The 11,846-nt window shown below is 37.7% G+C and overlaps 1 protein-coding gene across 1 annotated transcript in view; it reads left to right on the top strand.

Annotated features, from left to right (window-relative positions):
* The first annotated feature begins 4,055 nt into the window (after positions 1-4,055).
* UBN2 (ubinuclein 2) overlaps positions 4,056-11,846 on the top strand; it is a 50,408-nt gene continuing 42,617 nt past the window's right edge. The window contains exons 1-2 of the mRNA XM_029963379.1: positions 4,056-4,145; positions 9,971-10,072. Of these exons, the coding sequence (XP_029819239.1) occupies positions 4,116-4,145; positions 9,971-10,072 (132 nt within the window). The 5' untranslated portion in view covers positions 4,056-4,115. The remainder of the gene's footprint in view (positions 4,146-9,970; positions 10,073-11,846) is intronic.

The following is an 11,846-nucleotide window of genomic DNA, read 5'->3' as shown; positions in this document are numbered from 1 at the left end:
CGGCCCCGGCCTCGCCGATAGTGTTATCGGTCACCCCGTGCTGCTCGGGGGTGGTCCCGGCCCGGCGGGAGGGGCGGTGTCCTGGAGGGAAGTCCGGCGGCCTCGCTGCCGCTGCGGGCTCCTCCTGGTGCTGAGGCTGCGCCTGTGCCCGTGGGGGAAGGGGAGGCTTCGCACTTGTCGTCCCTGAGCTGGCCGAGGTCTCCTGGCCTTTTGCTGCGGGCTCAGGCCGGGGAGCGCCACTGTCTTGTGCTTACCCCGGCTCCCCTCCCCGCTGCTCCCCTTCTGTGCTCGGAGAGCAGTGCTGTTCCATCCTTCCTTCCTGGAAGCTTTTTTCCGCCAAGAAGGAAACTGTAACCATGCCGGTCTGTGATCAGGGTTATCTCTAGGCTGTGTGCAGGTAAATGAAGAGTTATTAGCCTGGCTCTGCTAGGAGCCTTGAGAAACTGTGAAGTGAGCATTAGCAGATTTGGAGTTTCTGCAGTCTTGGAGGGGATGGGGATAAATGAGAGTTAATGTTGAAACACTAACCTCACCTGTAACTGTTAAGAACTTAATTCAAGAAAAAAAAGTACTCTCCTTTTCTCTGTTCCACCCAAACAGAAAATGTTTGGTGCTTGAACTACTTTGTTTATTAAGGAGCAAAACTCGTGTAGGCAGCTTTAAGAAGTAAGCAGCATTAGCCAATCAACAGGACCCAGTGTTCCAAGTAGGAAGGAGAGACGCGTGTCCTTAAGCTGGTTACACTTGAGCCACTCGTTCTTAGTGAGTTGAGGATACCAGTGAAATTACACTTGATTTAAATAGCTGTGGCTCCTCTTAATTCCAGTACAGAATTTTAGAGAAAGTTTGCCTCATAGTGGAGGTAAGGTAAGGGGCAAGTCAGTAACTACTGCTGAGAGGGTCTGTGGTAGATCTGGTGATAAAAGTAAGTCTCAAATACCAGTATTGATACTGCCATGGCATTTTTACGTTCAGCACAAACTCGAGAGTGGTTAAAACTTCTGTTTTATGAACCAAAGTATGGGTGGTGATGATGCCGTAACTATACTTGGCATCCTGCTCGCTTTTTTTCTGTAGTAGGAGGGATGTGGAGGGATGTACACACTGGAGTGTGTTCAAATGTAGAAGACAGAAAAATCGGTGACTGATTTTAATCTCTCTGTGATCTTGTGATGCAAGTTAAAAAGTTTCTTCTGTTCATCCTGTCCTACAGCTGTTGTGGGCAAACAGTGCCAGTTATGACTCCTCTGAATTAGCGTAGCATAATCATGCTGCTCTGTGAAGTGCAATATTTCTGAGCAGTTCTTGTATGAAGGTGAAAATTGTGTTAGTGATAGAAGTGGTTCAGTACGTGGAGACTGACTTTTCCCTTTGGCAGTTCCCAGTTCCATAACTGCCTTTTTTTGTAGGTTGTCAGTCTCTTAGTCACATAATCAGGGGAAAATGGCTTTTTCTGATGTAGTTCTGATGCAAATTCTGTGTCTTGTGGGGATAGGGGGAGAGCAGTGATTTGGGAGATTTTGCTACAACTGGGGTCAGAGACTGCTTTTAAGGTAGAGCCAGTGATAGAAATGCTTTATAAGAAACTGTGTATGATTCTCAGCTCTGTAGGGTCCATTTTGAAATGAATGGCTCATAATGGCCTGTCAGTTGCTGGACTGTGTGGAACAGTCAGCTGATTATGTAAAACAGTGTCATAAATTACAATCTTTTTAAGCAATTCGTGTTTAAAAACTGATGCATACTTGGCCTGTCAGTTTAACTTCTTTGCTATATGAAGAAGCTGGAAGAGCTACTCTAATATGGTAGGGAAGACTTAAAATCTTGAGATTTGCTTTTTTCAAGGAGAGAGTAACTAGTTGGCAGTTAATGTTGTGGTTTTAAGTGGAGTTTTAGATTTACAAATTTGTTGTTTTAGTAATGTTTCAGTTTAAAATGTACAGGTCATATAAACTTTATTTTTGCCATGCAGACTTCTTGTAATGCGAAGATTGGTCTGTTTTTCTGAAAGTCGTTGTTGACTTTTCTCCCTTATAAGAAGTTGCTCAACTTATAACATTTCCCCTTAAAGTTTAACATTACAAACTCAGGAGCTTGTCTTTCTGTCTTGTAGCATTGTTTGGAACTGAAGCAACCAAGAAAGGTTCTCCAGAGGCAGGCTGTTCTGGGAAGGCAAGGACTGGTGCACAGGAATAACTTCAAACATTGGTTTAATAGGTCTCTTAATGGAATGGTAGAGAATGTCCAAAATCAATTGACAGTGCAACTTCAGTTTTTTTTTCTTATTCCAAATTTAAGGTCCTATCCTGAATCAGAAGCTAGTGGGAATGTTTATTTTACAAACTTGTGCTGTCCTTATCCTCCTTTTTTTGCCTTGATAAAGAGAATATCCTTTGATAGGGTTGTTAGTATAGTTCATCTTTTGGTAGGAATTATTTATGTAAAGTTTTTGGATGTGAGTAATAAGTTAGTGTGGTTGAAGAGTTCATTTGCCTCTTAAATGTTGGTGGAAGTCAAAGTGTGCTCTTGATCCCATTGGTGTAACTGAGGCTTGGTGCATAAAACCTAAGTCAAAGTGGCTGAGCCAGGAGCCCAAGTTGGCTTCTGTCAAGCAGGCTGTAAAGGTGCTGAAGTAATGCCTTAGTCTGAGACTCGTCCATCCCTCAGAAACAGGCAAAACTAAAATTTGCTTGAAGTTGAGTTTGCAATAGTGCTTAACTAATCAAATTGATTGTCAGCTACAGCTTTGAGAATTTGGTGGAGGGAGGTAGGTTAACACTTAACTACTAAATTTTCCTTGATCTTTGGCCTCAACCTTATTTCACAATTAAAAAAAGCCACATCTGCCTAGCAGATAATGTGGAATAGGTTTTCCCAGCTAAAAGCAGAGAAAATAGTGTTTCATGAATTGAGCTGTATTTGATATTTAATTATGTCCGCAGGAAATACATGACTTTAACCTATGTTTCAGGACTAACTATAGCCTCTATTAATTTCTTCTCTAAGTACTCAGTCTAGAAAATGTATGGTAATTATGTGGTGTTTGCATTTTTGCTTACCTTCCTCATTATATTGGTCTTGGTACTACTGAGCTACTTTGGTTACCATTTAGTCAATATACTGGCTTTTCATACTCTGAAGTTGCTTTTCGGAAATTAGTGTTACTTTTTGTTCTTAGTCTACTGATGAGTGGTCCATGTGCAGTAAAGTTAGTTGCCATCCATAAAATTCTATAAAATGGAACTCCATTCTACTGTATTTTAGCATCGAAGTACCTTTCCCCCTTACAGCAATTACTGTGTTTTATGTGAACTCTAATTTGAAGGAGGCAACCCTGGTTTTCTGCTGTAACTTATTCAATAAAAATCACCATGTTCATTGACTTTGTGTCAGTGAAAACCTCTTTCTATTAAAAAAAAAAGGGGGGGTATTGCCTGCTTATTCGTATAGCTGGGGTATTAAATCTCTGTTGTCCTTGTGGCTAACATAGTGGCAATCTTCTGTAATTCATGCTATTATCACTGAAATTAACTATTGCACTGTTATTTTTTTTCTTTAGATAAAGAAGTTATTATAGTTATGGTTGTAACTTTCTGAGGTTTTTAGTCTTCTGGCTGCTTCCCCGCTGGTCAGTCTACCAGGTGCATCATCTAGTCTTTTGTATCTAGAAGGACCACAACACGTGTAAGATGCACCAGTGGAAGCAGAAGTGAAAAGGAGTTATATTTAGAGAGTTCTTTTTCTTTGAAGCTCAAATGGCTATAATTCTCTCTTATGCTTACGCTTTCAGTTGAGGTTGCAATGGAATGCTTGGAAAAATACAAATCTCAATATTTCTTCCAACTTTTCTATTGGTGTTTTCATCAGAAGCAAAGTAACTGAATGATAATTGAATGAGTCAAATTAATTTTTATAGACCAAAGTAAGTATTTGGACACAGTATAAATTCTGGCTACTTAGTCATCAGAGCATTGTTTATTGGCATAATAGGTTTTTATCAGACACACTTGGTGTTTCTTGTGGAATGAATATGTAATTTCTGCTTTTTTCAGAAGAAATCAGTTCACTTGGAAGATCCATTTAATGATGAACAACGTGAGCGACATGAAGTAGAAATGCTTGCCAAGAAGTTTGAGGCAAAATATGTGAGTTACTCTGCTTTGTTAAAATACACAAATATTTAATAGTGATAACTTATGATGCTGTAGAGGTCTTAATATCACAGGGTTGTTTTTTCCTGATTAAGGTTGCTGATGTAGTGTCAAGTGACTTCTGTACATTTCAGAGATGACTGTCTCACTGTATTTCATTTAAGCACCTTGAAGCTGCCACAAGCTTATCAGACAAGTCTGCTAAATAGATTTGTCTATAGATGTTATAGCTTGTGAAGCTATTCTTAGAAAAGCTTCCTATATAAATACAACTATTAGATGCAGGTTGATATTCATGCTAAATACTGTGCTGGAGGAAAGAATTTCTATGTAGTGCTGTTGTGCACTATTGAACAGCTGTTCTGTTTGGGCTAAATACTGATGAATCTTGATGAATTTCTGACTAGTTTGGAATGCTTCCATAGGAAGTTACTTGTTGAATAGTAAGACATTGCTCGATGAATTTCTTGTAGCTGCTAGCTGCCTAAAGATAGTCTGCTGACTCCTGAAAGTATGAATAAAGCTAGCTAGTAACATAAAGAGGCTTACACTAGTAAATGAAGGTAGAAAATCAGAAAATGTTGACAAAAGCCACACCCAAACAGGTCTTTAAGAATTCATATGGGTAGGGTTGGGTGATTAATTCTGAGCTGGCAATCAAAGCTCATCATCATGCTGAGGCATGTTGATATTCTGGATTACTAATGAAGCACCTCAATAATAAAGAAGGGAAACAAGAGCAGTCATTTGTATCTTTTGCTATTAACACACATACTAAGATCTATCTATTTTGATTTTTTTTTATTTTTCTAACAGAGGCAGATTTTTCTGAGTGTGCAATCCATACATTCTCTAGCAGTAATTACTATTTCAAAGCATGTTAGCTCTAATATGTAGCAAATTCTTAAACTGAAAAAAATCATTTTCATCTTTTGGAGGAATTGACAGCAATATAGGAAGTGAATTGAGAAGGCAGTTTCAGAATACTGTTTGCTTTTAATTTGAATGATAAATAATTTTTCAATGTGAGAGAAAACTGTTTCAACTGTACTTTTTTTAGAAAACTCATTTCCATAATACAAGGTAAGGACTTATGATGTCCTGAAACAAGTTGCTTAACTACAGTAGATGAAAGTCAATGTAAGCATGTAAAGCAATGTATGTAGGAAGGAGTGGTAGTGGAAGTAATCTATTTTAACATATACATTTATGCATACATCAAAGCTAAACATGTACATTTGTAGACAAAACATTATTAGAGTGAAGAAAACTGAAGCTCAATGCTCAGTAGTCATAAAAAGGGGCAAATAGATGCTTTTAACTATTAGAAAGCAGAAGGTAACAAAAATGTACAATTTTCAACAGTTTAAATTCATGGTGCACTTGCATCTTGATTACTGCTTGCACTTCTGATTTTTTTTTTCCCTTTCATTCTCTGCCTTACCTTACGCCCCTCAACCCCACAAAAGGTAATGTCTTCTATATAAAGAACAACTTATTAGGTTAGGGCCACTAAGCACGAAGGGTGGTGAGGGATTAAGATTTCTTGTGTTAGATATTTTCTGTCCTTTCTCTCTTCCAATATGAGAATCATCCATCTTTACCTGCCATTGATGCTCAGAGGAATTGCAGCTCTGTACGTTGACCCAGTACAACTGCTCATTCTGACAACATCCAGCCATCTTCTGACTCTTGTGAGATGTTTGCTCTGTGGCTTAAACTAGAGCAGGGATGCCATGTAGTAGATATCCTTTCTCCTCCAGTGAATGAGAGGCTGTGTGGTACTGTTGCCAGCTGGAGTTAAGCCACGACACTCCTTAACAGAGCTTTAGTGTAAAAGTAATCACTGGTTGTATGAGAATGGAAAAAAAAAAACCCAACCCTCTATTTCTGATTTGCAGGAAGTACTATATCCTCCCTTAAATTACTTAGGTACTACTTACCTATATCCATTTAAAATGGAGTCAGACAATGTTTTGAATCGTAGCACGTGCGCGGTGCTTCTGGAAAATTTGGTATGTGAGGAACAGTCTACCTTGAAGACTTTTTACTTCTTTTCAGATAAATTCCTGTACTTATCATCAAATCAGTATATTATTTGGTGTATTTTCCAGATCCTAAGAAAAAGCCTACGAATAAATGGATTTTTGTGAAACGAGATGCATAACATACCATTTGTTTACTTGATTATTCAGCCCTTTTTCAGAATTGCAGCACATTTTAAATACCAGCATAAAAATCTGCTCGGAAGGGTTCCTATTTTCACTGTTTTGCTTGCTGTTATTCTCTAGACAAAATCCAGCAGTGTCATGAACACATGATACCGAACTTCAGACAGTATTGTACCTAGTGTAAGAATTTTTCTTGGCTCAAAACTAAGGTCCATCTAATGGATGGTAGCACAGTCCTCTGACACTAGTGAAATCTCGTACTTGAAAGTACAACCAAGCAAGTGTGCACTGTGCCTCTCTGGCAATCTGTGTCTTAATTTCTCCCAAAGCCAAAGGCTGCACGTTTAACCTTTTTATAGCTTTCTGCCATGAATTTGGCAGATCATTACTGGATATTTGTGTTCCATGGCACTGAGTACCATGACTGTGGTCATATAAAAACATATTTTGTGTTAAAATCTGATGAGTTCACATGGTGCTCCATAGTTTCTGTATTGTAAGAAACAGTGAAATATATCCAGTTTTCCTGCACACTGCATGTGATTTTGTTACTGTCATCTAAATTCAGCCCTTTTGTTCTCCAGCTGTAGTGTCTTAACATTCTGTTATTGTATAGAAGCAGTAGTTTTTACCTTTAAACATCCTTGTTGGATTACTGTTCCCTTTTTTGTTCTAATTTCTTTTTTTAAATGAAAGGATATTAATGGTATGGTGCCCTGATTTATCAGTGATATAATGATGACTTCTGGGTTTTTTCTTCCATTCTTTTTTTTTTTTTTTTTACAGTCCCAATTCTTACTTTTTTGACCACTTGTGACTGTAGAGCAAATGTCATAGAACTGTGCGTAACAACTCCAGTGCTTCCCGGGTAGCATAACAAATTTGGAGATTACTGTATTTTTTCTTGCTTGGGTCGTACTTCCTTTGTGTGGATTACCTTGCTTTTATTGATACTGAATTCAGCTGACTACTTAACCATATTAAATTCAGAGCAACTGTGAGATCTTTCAGTGATTCTTGAGTTGTCTTTTTTTCTTTACTATCCTCAGTAATTTGTCATCTTACATCCCCACCCTCCCCAAACTGTTAAACCTCTCTGTTACTTCTAAAGATGAATGGGAATACACGTTCCTTAGTGATTTCACTGATTGCTTTCTTTGCCAAAATGAAATACTTTTTTCTGCCCTTTCTTTCCTCGTCTTAAATCAGGCATCAATTTGAGTGGACCCTCCTTATCTCATGACAATTTCTTGTCTTTAAAGATCTTTGGACCTGTTTTACAGCACTGGAAGTACTACTTTTTTCTACCAAAATTCCTTCCTGCTCTGTGATGTATATTCTTATGCCTGCTGGTTCTGTTGTTTAGAATTTTTATTAACTTACCCAATGCAGTGACCAGGTTTACTGGTTTATGGATTATGCTGTGGCCCTTGTAAGATTCTTCAAATATTGGCATTGTATTTGCCACACATCTTCTAGTTCTGTTGGGTTGTTTAAACCCAAGGGTTGTTTAAACCCAAGGTTACATGTCACAGTTAATTTGTTGAAGTCTTATTTGGTTTTTTTGAATACTTGCATGAGTCGTATTTGCAGTTTCAGGAACTAGCCATCTTAATTTTCTCTGGTACCATGACTTATGTTCTGGGACTGAAAGGTTAGAGGAAAGCTTCAGTAGTAAAACTTCCTTGAACTTCTGTATAGTAAACACTGACAGAGATAATCCCTTCAGTTCTTCTGCTGTAGTCTTGCATCCTTAACATCTTGATCATACGAGCTCTCAATACAGTTCCTTAAACATACCTGGGTAAAACAAGGCCTGAAGGAAAATCTCTAACTATACACACTGGTTTGGGTATTTTCATATGTCTGAATATGAGTTACTATTTTAATCCTGCTTTTGTTCATTCAGCTGTTATGAGACTTCTTATTTTTGTTGGTTTTATTAACTCTTTTCCATATCTGGTTTTAATGACTATCAGGCAGCTAGAATGTATTGGAAATTTTAATTGTTTGGGTTTTTTTTTAATCCCCTTGTACCGAAATCATAGAATCGTAGGATAACCTAGCAAGATATGTAGTATGGAGGTGGATTGCACTACACATTAGTGAGACCAGTACAGGTGAAGAGGTGAAGTATAGTTTATGAAGCATTCTTATACAACCTGCTGACGCTTAAATCAGAAGCATGAATTACATAAGCTCTTGCACTGGATGCACTGGAGTTTAATCAGAATTATGCCTTTATTTTTATAACATTTTTTCTTTATTTTTTTTCTTCTCTCATTCAAACTCCTCTGTTTAAAAAAAAGAATACGTTTTGGGAATGTGCAGTCATTCAGATGTTTTGCCAGATGAGTAACTGCAGGAGATAATAGGACTGATAGAACACTTAGATTGGAATATAGCTTGGAAACCTGAATTAAAAATAGAATGCACTTTTGAATTTTTTCTCCTAGGACTGTGGCATTTATTTATTTAAGTATACTTGAGAGATTCCTGTTTGCTTGCAAGAGCAGATACTTTACTTCATTACAATCTTGAATTTTTGCAAAATGTTGTTAAAATGGAGGTGTTCAGATGCTTACACTTTTCATAAAAGACCAAAGGTGAAACTTCCTTTGAACAGTGTCTGCATACTCTTACTAACAAGTGGGCTGTGATATTTGGATGTCACAACAGGAAAGACTCATACTTACTCTAAGCATGCTCAGAACTGTAGAGTGCAGGCAGACAATTTTCAGGAGCAAGTCTTCTTGAACTCATGGAAGAAGTTACCATTTTAGTGCATGTGGTGCCTTTTGGAGAATTTTATCTTGTAAGACTTGTATATTGACAATTTTGACAACATATGTAAGCTAAAAAACTTAAAGTTAAGTTTAGATTTCTTGAATGTTTGAGCCGGATGTGAGTTTTTACTTGATTTGATTTAACAATGGAACTTCCACATGAAAAAAATACTTACAGAATAAGATTAATTTTACTGCTTCCCAGAGGTAAGTGAACTCCTCCATAGTCTGTGACGCAGCTTCTGGCTCAAGTAACTTTAATGTTTTAAAACTCAGTGTTTTATCTTCAGTCCTGTAAACTGAGATGACTGATCTTACATTTCAAAGGATTTTATCTTAATATATTTTTCTACAGTTATGTCATATGAATGCTCTGACTTCTTAAACTCTTAGACACCATATCTACAAATACTAGATCAGTATTTTTTTCTTTTCATTTAGGCTTGACTTGACTTTAGGGAAGCAATCATGCCTGTGTAGGGAAACACTTTATTGAATGCTAGGCTGTCGGTATTTTCCCTTCTAATGATACTAACATAGTGAAAAACTTAACACTTCCTAAAGTATCGCAGCTCTTCTATCACTGTGCTTTAAAACCATGGGACAGTGAAACTTTTCTCTGAATGGGAAATGTCAGGAAGATCTCGGTCATGCAGAAACGAGGTAGCCAGTTAACACCTTTCAGGGATGATTCTGGTGAGGCATGTTTGCCAAAACCCATTCCTGTGTGGAAGTTTTCATTAGTCATCTAGACTATCTTCCAGAAAGCATCCAAGAAAGCAAAACTGCTAATTCCTTGAATGACTGTTCCTCCAATGCCTTCTGCTTTTCTCAAGTGATATAATACCTTCTTTGTTTTCAGGGTGGAAAGCCTCACAAACATCGGAAAGATCGGCTGCAGGACCTAATCGATATAGGTTATGGTTATGATGAAACAGACCCTTTCATTGATAATTCTGAAGCGGTAAGTAAGCCTCAGCAAAGCTGCAAGAAATAACAAGATAATGCCTTGGTTTTTTGATAAAGAAGAAAGGTAAGGAGAAATACTTTGTGCCTGTGTATAACTGGTGTGAATTCAAAGGGCATACTACTTTGGGAGTCCAATGAATTGTTGTATTTGTAGTCTTATTCACATATCATTATGCACTGCAAGAATTAAGAAAGCTATTCCTAGATCACGTGTTTTTCCAGCTTTAGAAGTTAAATTATTTTTATTTGTGCTTTTCATTTACTGTTGACTGAAATTACACTGGCTCTCTTTAATTTCTTGTACTAGTTCTCTAGATTATTAGTGGATTACTGGTGTTAGGTTTCCTGCATTAGATCAGGAAGCTATTCTTCTCTTAAAAACCAGTAAGAATAGGAGGGTTATTCTAAATGTTCACTGAGTATGTCTGAAAAATTTGAGATAAAACAGGTTGGTTAAACAGCAGGATATTACAGCTTATTTTGTCTGAATATTTTTCAGAAATGAAAGCACATTTCGGGGTAAAAGAAAAAGGTAATAGTTGGGTACAGGCAGTATCAGTAATATCAGGAGGTTTATAGGAGGACATTTGAAGATATCTTAGAGGTGATATGTGAAATTATGAAAATGAGGAAAAACTTGGAAAAAGGAGTGGATTATGTAAAAGCACAGAAACCTCCTATAATTCTCCTTTATTAAATGTTAGAAAGAAGTAGGTGTATGGTTTAGTCAAGTTAAAAAAAAACCACCAACAAATAACAGCTGTCATTTGCCAGCCTACAGTTTCCTCCAGTGCTGAGTGACGCTGGACAAAGCAGCAATGATCTACTGCTCTGGGAAGGAGGGAGCTAGAAGTCTGAGTGGGAGAGGAGAGATTATGAAAAGGAGTTGTGAAAAAAGAGTAAGAAAAGCACGAATGTATTGCTTAGCATACATTATTTCAAGCCTACATTTAAATTCTAAAACTTTACACTAAAGAGCTGTGAGGTTTCTAGCATATAGATGTTGCAGTGAACAATCTTATGAACTGTGTGAATTGCACAGCAAGCGTGCTGCAGAACTGATACCTTTTTGAGCAAAAGAAGTTCAGTAGTTAACCACAGTGCATAGCAGGCTGAGCTCATCTGTGTGTACAGGTAGTTTTTGAAGTAGGTCTCAAGTTGTCTAAAAAGTGAGTTTGCTGTAGATGCTTACTGTAACCTGTAATAATTTGTCCTTTTTCTTGGTCTAGATGAAAACTGTAGTTGAACCTGCCAATATTAAACTGTCCTATCATTATCCTGCAACTTTTGCTGGAGCAATATTAGGGCCTAAGCCTTTGTATATCTTTTCTGAAAGTCAGATTCTGGTCTTCAGCTTGGTAGGAGCAGATGTGCTTCATTTCTGCTAAGAAGCCACTTGAGCCTATAGGTTTCTATGGTTTCTCACTGTTGCCTAAGTTAACCATCCTCACTTTCGAAATTTTACGATACAGGACCCAAGTTCTATCTTGAGTTTCCTGGATTCACTGTGACCTATCACAGATCTGATACAAGATTCGGAGCACTTGTAGTACTTGTAGTACAGGTCTCTGTCAAAGTTGTACATAAGTCTAGCAGAGTTGAACACTCACTGATGTATTAGTACTTATCATACTGTGCTGCCTTCTAGCCAGCAGCAGATCCGTTAGATTTGCAGGAGCATTTACTTCTGCTGTCTCTTGCCAGAGTCCTTGCAAAAACGTACAAAAGGCAGTTGTTAGAGGACCAGATGGTTGCATCATGTGCTAGCT

The sequence above is a fragment of the Manacus vitellinus genome, unplaced genomic scaffold, assembly GCF_001715985.3.
Source record: "Manacus vitellinus isolate BGI_N305 unplaced genomic scaffold, ASM171598v3 scaffold_5_pilon, whole genome shotgun sequence".
NCBI classification, from domain to species: domain Eukaryota; kingdom Metazoa; phylum Chordata; class Aves; order Passeriformes; family Pipridae; genus Manacus; species Manacus vitellinus.
This window is presented reverse-complemented; position numbering and strand designations above follow the sequence as displayed.